Source organism: Euwallacea fornicatus, chromosome 4 (assembly GCF_040115645.1).
Source record: "Euwallacea fornicatus isolate EFF26 chromosome 4, ASM4011564v1, whole genome shotgun sequence".
Taxonomy (NCBI): Eukaryota; Metazoa; Arthropoda; class Insecta; order Coleoptera; family Curculionidae; genus Euwallacea; species Euwallacea fornicatus.
Window position 1 is genome coordinate 2,040,937 of NC_089544.1, and position 11,686 is coordinate 2,052,622.

Here is an 11,686-nt window from a genome sequence, read left to right on the forward strand (position 1 = left end):
ACTCAACTGTCCGAAGGAACCGGCAGGTTTTCTCTCTTAAATAATGGGGTTACTTAAGTTGTTCTTCTCGAGAGTAAATTATATCAAAGTTTTGCTACATTTTATCGATCACACAAGACCTCAGGAATACATTGTAGTAAGTCCAATATAAGCAAGGAGAATGTGAGGAGTTCACGAAGTTTTGGCTAAATACAGGAAAAATCGCGCGTTCAAGGGAATAGCTTCTTGCAGCAAGTTGATTTACAAAACCACTTTTTGGTTTCAATATTTTTTTTATTAAAAAAAATTCGTTGTAACTTTTAATAAGCTTCAACGTGACAGTCTTGGCTTCATTCTATATCATTTTTTTCGAAGCAACTTGTAACGTTAACTTTTCTCGAAATAAACGTTTTGGATCGGGACGAAATACGTGTTACACATCTATTACTTACGATCAACGGCCCAAAAGCATGCAGCTTTGTCAATTATAGTTTTGCCCGTTTTTTTGGCAAATTACGCACCGATCTGTGATGTCAAAGTACCAATTTTAGTAGAATGTCGACAATTATTTGAACATCCAGTTTTTCTGGACCAAGGGGAAAAAGCAGATATTAATGACCACAAATTTATTATTTCCGTTCACAAATATACCTTGTTGCATATTTGAGTTTTAGGACTTTCGGGATCAGTAAAAGGCGTGTTGCTAGCTTTCCAGTTTTTAACGCTGAAGCATCCGTATATGTTATGATAAAAAAAAATCAACAAACAGAATTTTAATTTTATATAATTTCATATATTTTTTATATATGAATTTCATATGATGCATATTATGTTACAAACCTGATCATCTATAATTGCTTCATGGATAATCAAGCTTGTAACATCACATACAACCAACCGGTGAAGAAGCAGAGCGAGTCTTCTAGTCGAACAGAGAGAAACCCATGTCGTCGTCTTCCGACTCTGACTCCTTAACTTCCTCCTTTTTCGCTTCAGGGGCTGCAGCTGCGGGAGTAGCGACTGCAGCTGGGGCAGCGGCCGCAAATTTGCTTGGGTCCTGAAAGTACCAAAACAATATTTATTAAAAACTCGACAATTTGTGAAAAGCTTGAAAAAAGATGAAAATTACTCATTCCTAGATTTCATATAGGTATCTCATAAGCTATATGTATACTACCTTAATGAATTCCTTAATAGTAGCGGCTTCCTTGAATTCGATGTCAGTAACGGCAGCAATAGCCAACAAGTTTTTGAAACCGTTGGCAATGCTATGGGGCGCCGAAGCGACAGTGGGATAGCCGATGCTCAAGCAAACAGCGGCCAAATTGGCCACTCCAGCCAAAAATCGTTCCCTCAAATCTTCAGGCTTGATATCCAAAATGGCTGGAGCAAAGATAGTTCCCGAGTCATAGACCTGAGTACAAGCAAATACAATTATCAACTAATTCAGTTTCATATTGCTACTAATATCAAAAGACCCCCGCTGAAACCTTAAAAGAACATTTCAGTTCCATTCCCGTAGACCAAACGAATTCTTAACATTTTCTAGACATACAAACTTACCTGTTCAACGAGAAGACCATACGAGAATGGAGAGATGTTTAACATGTTGAGAAGAGTAGCTTCTGAGGCTCCAACTTTATCCCCAGGTTTTAAGATGTTTACATCGTTGACGATTTCAATAGTACCTGTTACAAAATGGTGTTGCAATGCTCGTAAGAGCGAGTGACTTTTAAAGACAAATTTAAAAATCTATCAGCTTAAAGTTGTCCTCATATGAACTGTGGCTTAAACCAAGGGGGTTGAATTGCTACCCCTCAGTGTCCACAGTTCAGAGACGAAAAATAAGTCATCATTAAAGGTTGTAGACCCGGTATAACACGGGAAACTTCCAAAACATAACAGTAAAAATGTACTTTACCTTTGGAAATCTTGGTCGGAATGCTCAAAGCTTGGAAGAAAGAGGTTTTCTCAGGAGGCAATCCGGTGTTCTGAGCTGGTATTACTACCGATAATGGAGCGATAGCACCCGCACGGGCAGGCGCTCTGACCTTGTTCTCCAACAGCTTATCCCTGACCTCCACAAGATCACCGCGAGTGAAGACAAAGCCAACATTTCCCTTAATATGGGGGAGAATCCGTTCCAAGGATGGATTAGCCTCAAGATGACCCTTAATGGCTTTGCGCATCATGGTGTTCTTACCCATAAGAACCACGGCGGAACCGCGGAGAGAGATACGGATATGTTGCATTTGTTTGGATCCGACATTATCTGCGCCCACAATGAAACATTTGGGATATTCTTCCAATAGTTGCTGCAGATGGGAAATTCATGGTTGTTAATTTTTCAACTGAAAAATCCATTTTGTATAGATATGTATTATGAATTTCTGCAATATCCTTTAGGTAAAGGTTCTTCTAGTAAAGATAATTTAAGTAATTGAAAATAGGTTGTTTTGAAATTTCATGCCCAAATGCCTCTATCTAATCCAAACCATAGTTTATTTAATCAAAGAATACACTTAATCAAGCAAGAATTAATGTTTTTTTTTTATTTTTTTATTGTGTAGATTCAATCTTCTTTAAAATAGATATAAGTTATCATACTTACTACTAGTTTAGTGAAGTAATTAGACTTCCAAGTTGCCTTGTCCTCCCTACCCATCGTAGCTGTGGTTAGGGACTCTTATCGAATTTAAGAACTGAAAATGATAATTATACAAGATGATTAGATTTGAACTATTTTGACAGGGAGCTTCTATTTCCAAAATATTTACAATTCTAAGGCTTGAATTGTTTGATAACATTTGTTTAGCGCTCAACTATTACTTGGAGCACTCAGTAGGCTATTGCTTTGTTGTGTATCTGAGTGCTCTGTAACAAATTGCTTCAATTGGAGCTTAAAGACAAGTAGACCAAGCAGCTGAGAACAGAAAGGGTACTTGGACATTAAAATACGTCATGGAAGACAAGCAAAATTCTAAATCATTTCTGCCTCGTTCCCTTCCTTCCCTTGGCTTTTACAGACGAGGCGTTTTCCAATTTTACATATTTATATACTAGGACATATTGGCTACTTCCTACTTCTAATTTGCTTCATCAGGATAATAACCACATACTATTTGTCTTCCATTTCCAATGAGAATTTAATTTTAAACTGAAGGCTCATAAAGCTCCTTCAACTGTGTAATCTATCTTGCCTTAAGATTTTTAAAGCAGAATAATAAAATGCTTGACCAGGCAAACATTTTAAGGTTAAGTTCGTGAAACCTACATTTTAAACACGTAAAACGATTTTAAATTCATTGTAAAATAACGGTTTACGTAGAAGGAAACCTGGGTAAAAAGCCCTTGTAATTGTGTAAAAATATCTTCAAACATTGATAGGATTCATAGGATAAAACGAAAATCTACAATATTAAATATGTCTTACCTTGGCGATAAACACAGGCGCAATGAAAGAGAGAGAGACACATTCGGAGCGCATCAATAGAAAAAAAGAAAGAGATGGAGATTGACACGAGAAGTTGACGGTAGACAGAGCGAACCGCCAGTTGACAGCCGCCATTTTCGATAATAAATTAGAACGAAGTTCAAAAGCAAGAAGAACGTTAACCTCTAACTTAAACTGACAATTAATTTTGCAATTTCTGTTGGTTAATTGAAATAAGTTTAACCTTACAAAATATATGAGGTTGACTTTTTGGCTGTTGTATCTTCGGAACAACATTGCAAACCTATATAATCGAAAATGCCAGAATATGCTGTTAGTTCTGGTTCTTATATAGTTCTACTTCGGTCCCGTTTTCCTGAAAGTTCAAAGATAATGAAAAACGGGAATGTTATTAGTTATTTATGTTCAATGACACAATCTGTCAAAGTGTCTATTATCATTAATGTTAATCAGATTGATATAGTTTTATTGATATTTTTAAATTTTGATTAGTTTTTGAGTTTCTCTTTTTAAAAGCTCTGACTGTTACAAATAAATCTATGTGCTGCTTGGAAAAGTGGACATATGTACATGCAGTTGAAGTGGTTTATCATCAATTAAAATTCATCTGACAATACACCATTACTTAACTTCTAGTCTATGTAAATATGGTTTTTCTTTGTTTACATTTGGTTCAAAAATTCTTTGTTTGGTAGCCATGTGATTACTTCCCATGTAAACCAATAAATAAGATAATAAATTATTGTTCTATTCACACATCCACAAGAAACAAACTGCAGCATTCATTGACTCTGAGTAGACCTGAGCTAAGCCTTGATATTTTTATCACTCCTGTCAAAATTCATCCAAAATGAACAACAGAATTTGTCCACTATTGAAAGACCCTGAGAATTACACTCCAGATATTCAGGATTTGTTAAGTAATGAAGTTGAAAGAAACTATTGGTTGGCAACCCTCGAAAGAACAGTGGCCAAATTTGTTGATAAAGCTGGAGAGTTAAATCCTGATAATCCAAAAGCTACAGAAGATGCTAAATCATGTTTGCAGAAATTTCAACAGTTGATAGAGAAAATTAAATCAGATCCAAGGTAAGCACCAATTACTCCACTTTATCTATATTTACAGGGGGGTCAGCTCAAGGATATGATCAAGAAATGAAGAATGCATAGTATTCTCATAGATATATGTTATTCCCACTTGTTAAAAATCCCAAATTGCCATGGAGTGCAAATGATTTTTCTCTATAGATATTAATGTCAGTGACAGTGGTTAAATTTAACAAATGAATAAGATTAGAAGTTCAGTTAAGCCTTCAGGAATTTTTACTTGTACAGTTTCTGCTACATCTTCATTCAAAAAAATCTAAATTACTATAACACTCTCCTGAATTTTATTGGGGAAAATTTTAGGACTTTGATACCTCTCAATGTGAGGACATTACTAGACTTTAATGAGGAAAACTTAAGAGTCCATTTCAAGGATGCATGGCGTTTACAAAAAGAGACTGAGACAAGACAAGCTTTAACCCATTTTAGGGAGAGAATTGATGAAATAGATTTGATAAATGATTTCAATGAGAAATGGTTAGAATTAATTAAAGGAGTGCTGGCTGGGAATGTATTTGATTGGGGATCAGAAGCAGTTGCTAAAATGTTGGCTGAAGTGCCAACTTTTGGTTTATCACATGCAATGGACACCATTGAGGAGAGGCCATGGTTTATTGATCATGTGAATTTATGGATTGAAAGGCTAAATGTAAGTATGTAAAGGGGTTTGTATATAATATTACATAACTAAGATCAATTTGTTAAACCGTATGTTCATTTAAACCTGACCATCTTTTTTTCCATTTCTTTAATAGGATCCATGTCAGGTAGATAATAGCATGCTTAGTAATATCTAAAGTAATGAGAAAATACAGAGTAGTTTCTTCAGTAAATTCTTGACAGATTGATGATTGATTACAAATCATTTTATATATAGTACAATTCTCTTAATATGAGGACTCAAGGGACCGAGAAATTTGTTCGCTATAAACGATTGGACGTCGTAATCGTGATCTTGTATTAAGCGTGTTCGTATTAACCGAATTGTGCCGTATTTATAAGCAATGCAGATTTACCTAATTGTATACTCTTTTGCTACTTACAAATTTAATTTTATCTTTATTACAACTTTTATCACTATTGGAATTTCTCAGATTTCTTTAATATCAGTAACTAGGTACTGACAACAATGATAAATTTATTTCATTATTGTAGGCATTTTTGCCAGTCATATAAACTCCAAAATTGCTAATACTCTTCCGTAAGTAAGGAATTGTATTGAATATCAAATAAAGATAATAAACTTAACATATATGGTTTAATGCTTGAATATTTCACAGTATAATCTTAAAGACGATATTTATTTGTAACTAAGGAGATCACTATGTTGCGTCCTTGATAATGAGAAGTGGAGGTAAAAAGTTTTCAGATATTATAATGCTTTAGAAAACATATCATCATAGACCTACTTAAGTTTTGTTGTTATGTATAGTAACAAAAACTGAAGCAGAAAAATGTGCCACATGTTACCTAATTTTATCTTAATGTGGTCATATTTATTCGGGATGATATTATTGGGTTAAAATTTATACGCTTCAGAAATTGCATTTAATCAATAACACACGCGTTTAGAATGAAAAAATTCGAATTACGCTTTCCAAGCGTTTTGTGTGTTTCTTTGCGTGTACTATTCGTTGATGCAGGTGTGATGCAAATAAATGTTGTTGCGTCACACAACACTTCATGACTTATTTCCTATTCAATGTATGTATATATATATATATATATATATATATATATATATATATATATATATATACAATGCGAGTCATTCAGCTTGCAAGCATTTCAAATGACAATAATTCGCCTCTCAAATGTGTCAGTCTCCATACGTCTTTGTGTATCATAACAGGGCAAATTCAATAACCTTTCTACTATTTTCTCAGTTTCTATTTTAGATCGTACTAGAAATAAATTTCTTTTGTTGCAGTCCCACACCTTCAAAAGTGCAGTGATATTCGTCGACAACGCGGGAGTCGACTTTGTGTTAGGAATTTTACCTTTTATCAGAGAGCTCTTAACTATGGGAACTCGTGTGATATTAACGGCCAATTCTTACCCATCGTTGAACGACGTTACCTACCAAGAACTTAATTTATATTGCTGTAGCGCAGCGCAACAGTGCAATGTTTTAAAAGATGCCATTAGTAGCGGCCAATTGGTGACCATTGAAAATGGACAAAAAGGGCCATGTTTGGACCTTAAAAATATACCAAGTGGTAAGATTACAAGTACTTTATTATCTTCGCCATCACAGCCGAATAATACGCACATACGTACGTTTGAAGATTAACGATCAAGAAGATCAAATACATGTGAAAGCCATAGATAAATAATCTGCGATCAAATCAATCTTGCTATAAACAATAAACCGTCGCTATTTTGCTAAAAGTCAAGGACCCTTAATTACTGGCTTATCTTCTGTTGGCTTTGGCAATTGTGATTAAATCGATTCGTATTTGTATTTGTGTAATGTATTGTGATGAAATGGAAGAGTTTCAAATAACAGTAAAGGGAAAAGTTATCTATTCTAATTAGTACTTGCTAAACGTGGACTCAGAAAAACCAATCAAAACAGGCGGAAGATATAATAAATTTCTTATTTAAAATCGATGTGGTGATACTAATATTATATATTTTTTTGTTGTAGAACTCTGTGATTTAATGGTCGAATCAGACTTAATAGTTTTAGAGGGAATGGGGCGCTCAGTTCACACTAATCTTAATACGGAATTTGCAGTGGACAGCATAAAAATAGCCGTGCTGAAAAACGAATGGTTGGCTAAAAGTTTAGGCGCCAATCAATTTAGTGTTATTTTTAAATATGAACCGGCGGTGTAGAATGGAACGTACCTGATTTTTAACTTCTTAACTGTACCTTATTTTTACTGCATATAGAGATCGACGATATTTCCTATGCATACAAATATATATATTTGTTGTTTTTCCGTTAAGGTCACGATGTGATGTAAAAATACAATAAATGTTTGGATAAAATGCTTGTTTTATTTACCCTTTGAAACAGTTAACAAAACATCTAAGATTTTTCTTAATGATTCATGAGGTTTTTCGATCTTGATAGAATTTGTAACGCCTTAGGCAGCTGACAGGAAAATTTTAAGTGAGGTTTTTTAATCGTCTGCAAATACTTTATGAAAAAATCTATTTTAGTGCCCAAAAATTTTTATACCTTAATTGAATTTAGGAACATTTCCTAGCGTGATTCTATAAGTACCATGGCAATAAAAATACTTCTGACAAGTGCAAAACCATGCCCCAATCAACAAAAAAGTATTCGCCATTATTGCAAGAAAATTGCTCTTTGACAATTCTGTCCACCATCAAAGTAATGTTATTTAGTAGATTTTTGGGTGACCCTAACTCTTTCACCATTCGGTCAATAAAACTATTTACTATTATTGTATTTATCTAAGTTTTAGAAATCTTTAGAAACTTTAATGCAAGTTACGTTTCCCTATTTTTTTGTCTAATTTTGAGGTAAGATAGTCCTTCATATTTAATAAATAATAATCGTTTGGCTGAACGTTGATAGCGCCAGTTGAGGCCACGAACGTCCGGAAGAAAAAACGAGGTTAACGTAATAAAATTGTTAATTTAAATATTAAAGTAAATATCTTTTAGAAAACATAAAATCTCATTTTCATAGGGTTAATTACTGATTGTACAGATTTGTAAGTAACGATAAGTAAACAATAGTTTTGGTAATTTAGTTGCTAGTTGCACAAATATGTTATTTTATTGCGTAGGTTTACAGAAATGTTATAAGTAGAGTTTTGAAGAAGACTGAGGTCTATCGTCCTGTGAAGTGATATTCAAAGTCACAATTATGGAATTTGCTGAATTGATCACTACCCCAAAACTTGATGGAGTGATTCTGCATTCCCCATTTCATGAACCTATCGATGGGACTTTGTGTATTACAGGCCATCACTTGATACTTTCTACTCGAAAGGAAAATGTCCAAGAATTATGGGTAAATATACGCCCCTGCTTACATATTTCACCAAATCAAACTGCTGCATCAAATCAGCTTAACTTTTTTGCTGCGACACACTTATATGAAATTACCACAGATTATGCATGTACAAATTATAGTTGTTCACAGCAATCAGACCTAAGTTATCAAATAAGATACTTCAGTTATTTCAAATTGCTGTAAATTCCACTGAGGAATCAAGTCATAGTAAGTTAGATGAAAATGGTATTTAAGTAGGAATGGACATGACACTCATTTAAAAAATTAAGTTGCCATGGTTAATGAAAAAAATTATAGATCTGACAACATTGCAGATCATTTTGTCTATTTGAAATTTTTATCTGAATGAATAATTCAATTATTTGCAAATTACATCAAATCTGAAATTATGTAAACAAGAGCAAAAAAGAGTTTCTGGTCTTTCTGGCGAACGATTTATAAAGTTCTCTCCATAAAACTTAATGTGTCACATCCTGGAAAAACTTAATTAAGTACTTATGTTACATTATTTATTATTAGACCTCACTCAGGACACGTAATCTCACATAACAGTCAAACTAAACAATTGAAAAAATTAAGTGCGTTAATGTGAAATATTATTTTTAGCTGCTGATTCAAGCCATAGATACCGTCGAAAAAAAACATCATCCAGGATCGACCCTAAATGGAGGCACTATAATCTTAAAATGTAAAGACTTTCGTCAATTACAATTGGAAATACCATCAACTTACGATTTCCAAAACGTTTACCACTCAATAGAACGTCTAGCTAATCTGAACAAACCAGAGCTCTCTTACCCATTTTTCTATCGACCTATGTTTAGTATCCTCGAAGATGGATTTACATTATTTAGACCAGAATCGGAATTTGCTAAGCTATTAGCAAGTGAAGAGTGGCGAATTTCGCACATAAATAGAAATTTTTCTGTTTGCAAGAGCTATAGCTCTGTTTTAGTAGTGCCTAAGAGCGTCGATGATAATACTTTGACTGCCGCTGCTGGCTTTAGAGAGGAAGGGAGATTTCCTCTTCTAAGTTATAAACATGACAATGGCAGGCAGTTCAATAAAATTTAGTCGATTTGCTCTTCTAAAAGAAAATTCTTGTAGGTGCCATATTGTTGCGTAGCAGTCAACCTTTAATAACAAACAGTAACAAACGGTCTAGGGCAGATGAGAAAATTTTGACTGCAGTATTAGGCCCTTATAAAAAAGGTTATATCATCGATACACGAAGTACAGGATTAATAGGTCACTGTAAAAGTAAAGGAGGAGGTACAGAACCCGACGGACATTATCCACAATGGAATAAAATATTTAAAAATTTGGATAAACTTGTGAAGTGTGACGGCAGTGTATTGGATCATTTCAGCAAACTTATCGATGGTTAGTGGAAAATAATGTTAGTATTTTCCAGTATTTGTTTTTTTTTAGATTTTAATTTGTATTTATTTCCACACAATTAATTAATAATACAATTGTTATTAAACTGCATATTTGATATTTCAGCTTGCAATGACACGTCAATTTCAGTCGATAAATGGTTGGCGCGTTTAGAAAATTGTCATTGGTTGACACACATTCAAAATGTCCTGAGTACCTCATGTTTAGTGGCTCAGTGCCTGGATAAAGATGGAGCTTCTGTGTTAGTTCATGGTTCTTCGGGTTTAGATGCGACCTTACTGGTTACCTCAGTTGCTCAAGTCATCCTTAATCCTGATTGCCGAACAGTTAGAGGTAAAATAAATAATTACTATTTAGAAGTTTATCGATATTAAATTTTTCCCCACAGGTCTCCAAGCCCTAATTGAACGAGAATGGCTGCAAGCGGGTCACCCATTCCAAATTCGACACGCAAAGTTCTGCTACTCCAACTCCAGAACAAAGAATCAGCAGCCGACTTTCTTACTCTTTTTAGACTGCATTCACCAACTTCACTTTCAGTTTCCGTATAGTTTCGAGTTTACCACTCAGATGCTAATTCTCATTTTCGAACATTCCTATTTTAGCAATTTCGGTAAGTCGTCAAATCGTTTTCGCCATTCGTTGCTGAATAGTTGGGATTTGTTCCGTAGGCACTTTTATTGGTAATAATGAATTTGAACGGCAAGAAATGAAACTTAATGAATCGACAACCAGTTTTTGGTCGTACTTGAACAGGCCTGATGTAATAACGAATTTTTTGAATCCAATGTATGAACCTAACAAAGCAGCTGTTTGGCCCAGTATAGCGCCTATCAGTTTAGAGTTATGGGATGAGCTGTATTTGAGGTATCTAGAAAATTTGCAACACTAGTTCTGTTTAAAGTTGTTCAATTTTTGATTTTAAGGTGGGTAATTGATCAGAAATACCAACGAAGCGCCTTTCAGAAAGTTCAACAACTAATTCAGAACGACAAGAATCTTAGAACCAAAGTGATACGCATGAGAAAACAATTGATGGATTTGCAAAAAGAATTACAAGGCTTTAGCCTGGAGAGCGATGAAAGCTTGCTGGACGAGTGACAATAGTTTCATGTGAAACTGTTTTTTGGTCAGGGCATCAAAAGCTCTTTAAAGTATCTTCAAAAACGTATCCATTCAGCACTCAAAAAATGACATTGACTTTAGTATAAGCTCACGGTACCCACTGACATCTTCATACATTTTCGTGTTTGACTACAAACACTTGACACCAACGTTGTATGACAAGCACAGTTAAATGTCTAAGACGTGGGACAAATTCACAGAAAGGGATAATGTCTTTTAGCCGTGCACTTACATGAATTTCCAATCTCAGCCTAGAATATGCAACCTAACTTTAAGCAAAAGAAAAAAATGACATATCTGCAGATATTAAAGATATATATCATATAAAGCATGAGTTTTATTGATGAACATTCCTATTCTTTCCCCATAAACAATGTCAGCTAAAAATCTGTACCTAAACCACCTTCATAAATAATAGATTTTTTGAAGCCCAAAGACGCGATTCCCTCAACAATACCAACTTTCAAAAACTGTCGTCTATTGGTTATCGTCATCGAACATAAGGAAAACCACTCTTGATTTTTCAAGTTTACAAAAATTCCGATGCCTCCGTCTGTTATATAATTTTCTGATACGACTATTAAGGACATCGAATAGAAGGGGCAATTTTTATCTAATTGCAC

At 34.3% G+C, this 11,686-nt stretch overlaps 3 protein-coding genes across 8 annotated transcripts; 2 read left to right on the forward strand and 1 right to left on the reverse strand.

Moving 5' to 3' along the window:
• Nucleotides 1–747: 747 nt before the first annotated feature.
• Nucleotides 748–3,526, reverse strand: RpLP0 (ribosomal protein LP0). Its single transcript, XM_066303014.1, has 6 exons — nt 3,413–3,526; nt 2,591–2,681; nt 1,901–2,294; nt 1,543–1,667; nt 1,157–1,393; nt 748–1,036 (listed from the first exon to the last, which is right to left on the reverse strand). The coding sequence occupies exons 2-6, from the start codon at nt 2,642–2,644 to the stop codon at nt 902–904; spliced, it is 945 nt and encodes a 314-aa protein (XP_066159111.1). The 5' UTR covers nt 2,645–2,681; nt 3,413–3,526; the 3' UTR covers nt 748–901.
• A 312-nt stretch (nt 3,527–3,838) lies between these two features.
• On the forward strand, nt 3,839–7,537 carry LOC136350873 (4'-phosphopantetheine phosphatase). Of its 2 annotated transcripts, XM_066303007.1 has the most exons (5): nt 3,844–4,074; nt 4,129–4,522; nt 4,844–5,189; nt 6,471–6,759; nt 7,191–7,537. In XM_066303007.1, the coding sequence occupies exons 2-5, from the start codon at nt 4,284–4,286 to the stop codon at nt 7,379–7,381; spliced, it is 1,065 nt and encodes a 354-aa protein (XP_066159104.1). In that variant the 5' UTR covers nt 3,844–4,074; nt 4,129–4,283; the 3' UTR covers nt 7,382–7,537. The 2 variants fall into 2 exon arrangements, with proteins under 2 accessions (XP_066159105.1, XP_066159104.1); XM_066303008.1 differs by having other exon boundaries at nt 3,839–4,522; nt 4,970–5,189.
• Nucleotides 7,538–8,021: 484 nt separating this feature from the next.
• LOC136351000 (myotubularin-related protein 9) lies at nt 8,022–11,391 on the forward strand. Of its 5 annotated transcripts, none has more exons than XM_066303219.1 (8): nt 8,022–8,038; nt 8,308–8,534; nt 9,144–9,588; nt 9,645–9,920; nt 10,044–10,271; nt 10,327–10,551; nt 10,610–10,805; nt 10,865–11,391. In XM_066303219.1, exons 2-8 carry the CDS (start codon nt 8,388–8,390, stop codon nt 11,037–11,039), a joined length of 1,692 nt encoding a protein of 563 aa, XP_066159316.1. In that variant the 5' UTR covers nt 8,022–8,038; nt 8,308–8,387; the 3' UTR covers nt 11,040–11,391. The 5 variants fall into 5 exon arrangements, with proteins under 5 accessions (XP_066159316.1, XP_066159312.1, XP_066159315.1 ...); XM_066303215.1 differs by lacking the exon at nt 8,022–8,038 and adding an exon at nt 8,105–8,232; XM_066303218.1 differs by lacking the exon at nt 8,022–8,038 and adding an exon at nt 8,109–8,262.
• Nucleotides 11,392–11,686: the final 295 nt, after the last annotated feature.

What these genes read in the sequence shown, in the direction of transcription:
- RpLP0 (XM_066303014.1), bottom strand. Translation starts at nt 2,644, where the DNA reads ATGGGTAGGGAGGACAAGGCAACTTGGAAGTCTAATTACTTCACTAAA. An exon ending in ATGGTCTTCTCGTTGAACAG is followed by an intron (nt 1,394 to 1,542) that starts GTAAGTTTGTAT and finishes GCTTGTACTCAG; the next exon opens with GTCTATGACTCGGGAACTAT. An exon ending in CTATTAAGGAATTCATTAAG is followed by an intron (nt 1,037 to 1,156) that starts GTAGTATACATA and finishes TGGTACTTTCAG; the next exon opens with GACCCAAGCAAATTTGCGGC.
- LOC136350873 (XM_066303007.1), top strand. Translation starts at nt 4,284, where the DNA reads ATGAACAACAGAATTTGTCCACTATTGAAAGACCCTGAGAATTACACT. An exon ending in AAAATTAAATCAGATCCAAG is followed by an intron (nt 4,523 to 4,843) that starts GTAAGCACCAAT and finishes GGAAAATTTTAG; the next exon opens with GACTTTGATACCTCTCAATG. An exon ending in TATGGATTGAAAGGCTAAAT is followed by an intron (nt 5,190 to 6,470) that starts GTAAGTATGTAA and finishes CTTTTGTTGCAG; the next exon opens with TCCCACACCTTCAAAAGTGC.
- LOC136351000 (XM_066303219.1), top strand. Translation starts at nt 8,388, where the DNA reads ATGGAATTTGCTGAATTGATCACTACCCCAAAACTTGATGGAGTGATT. An exon ending in TTCCTATTTTAGCAATTTCG is followed by an intron (nt 10,552 to 10,609) that starts GTAAGTCGTCAA and finishes TTTGTTCCGTAG; the next exon opens with GCACTTTTATTGGTAATAAT. An exon ending in TGGGATGAGCTGTATTTGAG is followed by an intron (nt 10,806 to 10,864) that starts GTATCTAGAAAA and finishes TTTGATTTTAAG; the next exon opens with GTGGGTAATTGATCAGAAAT.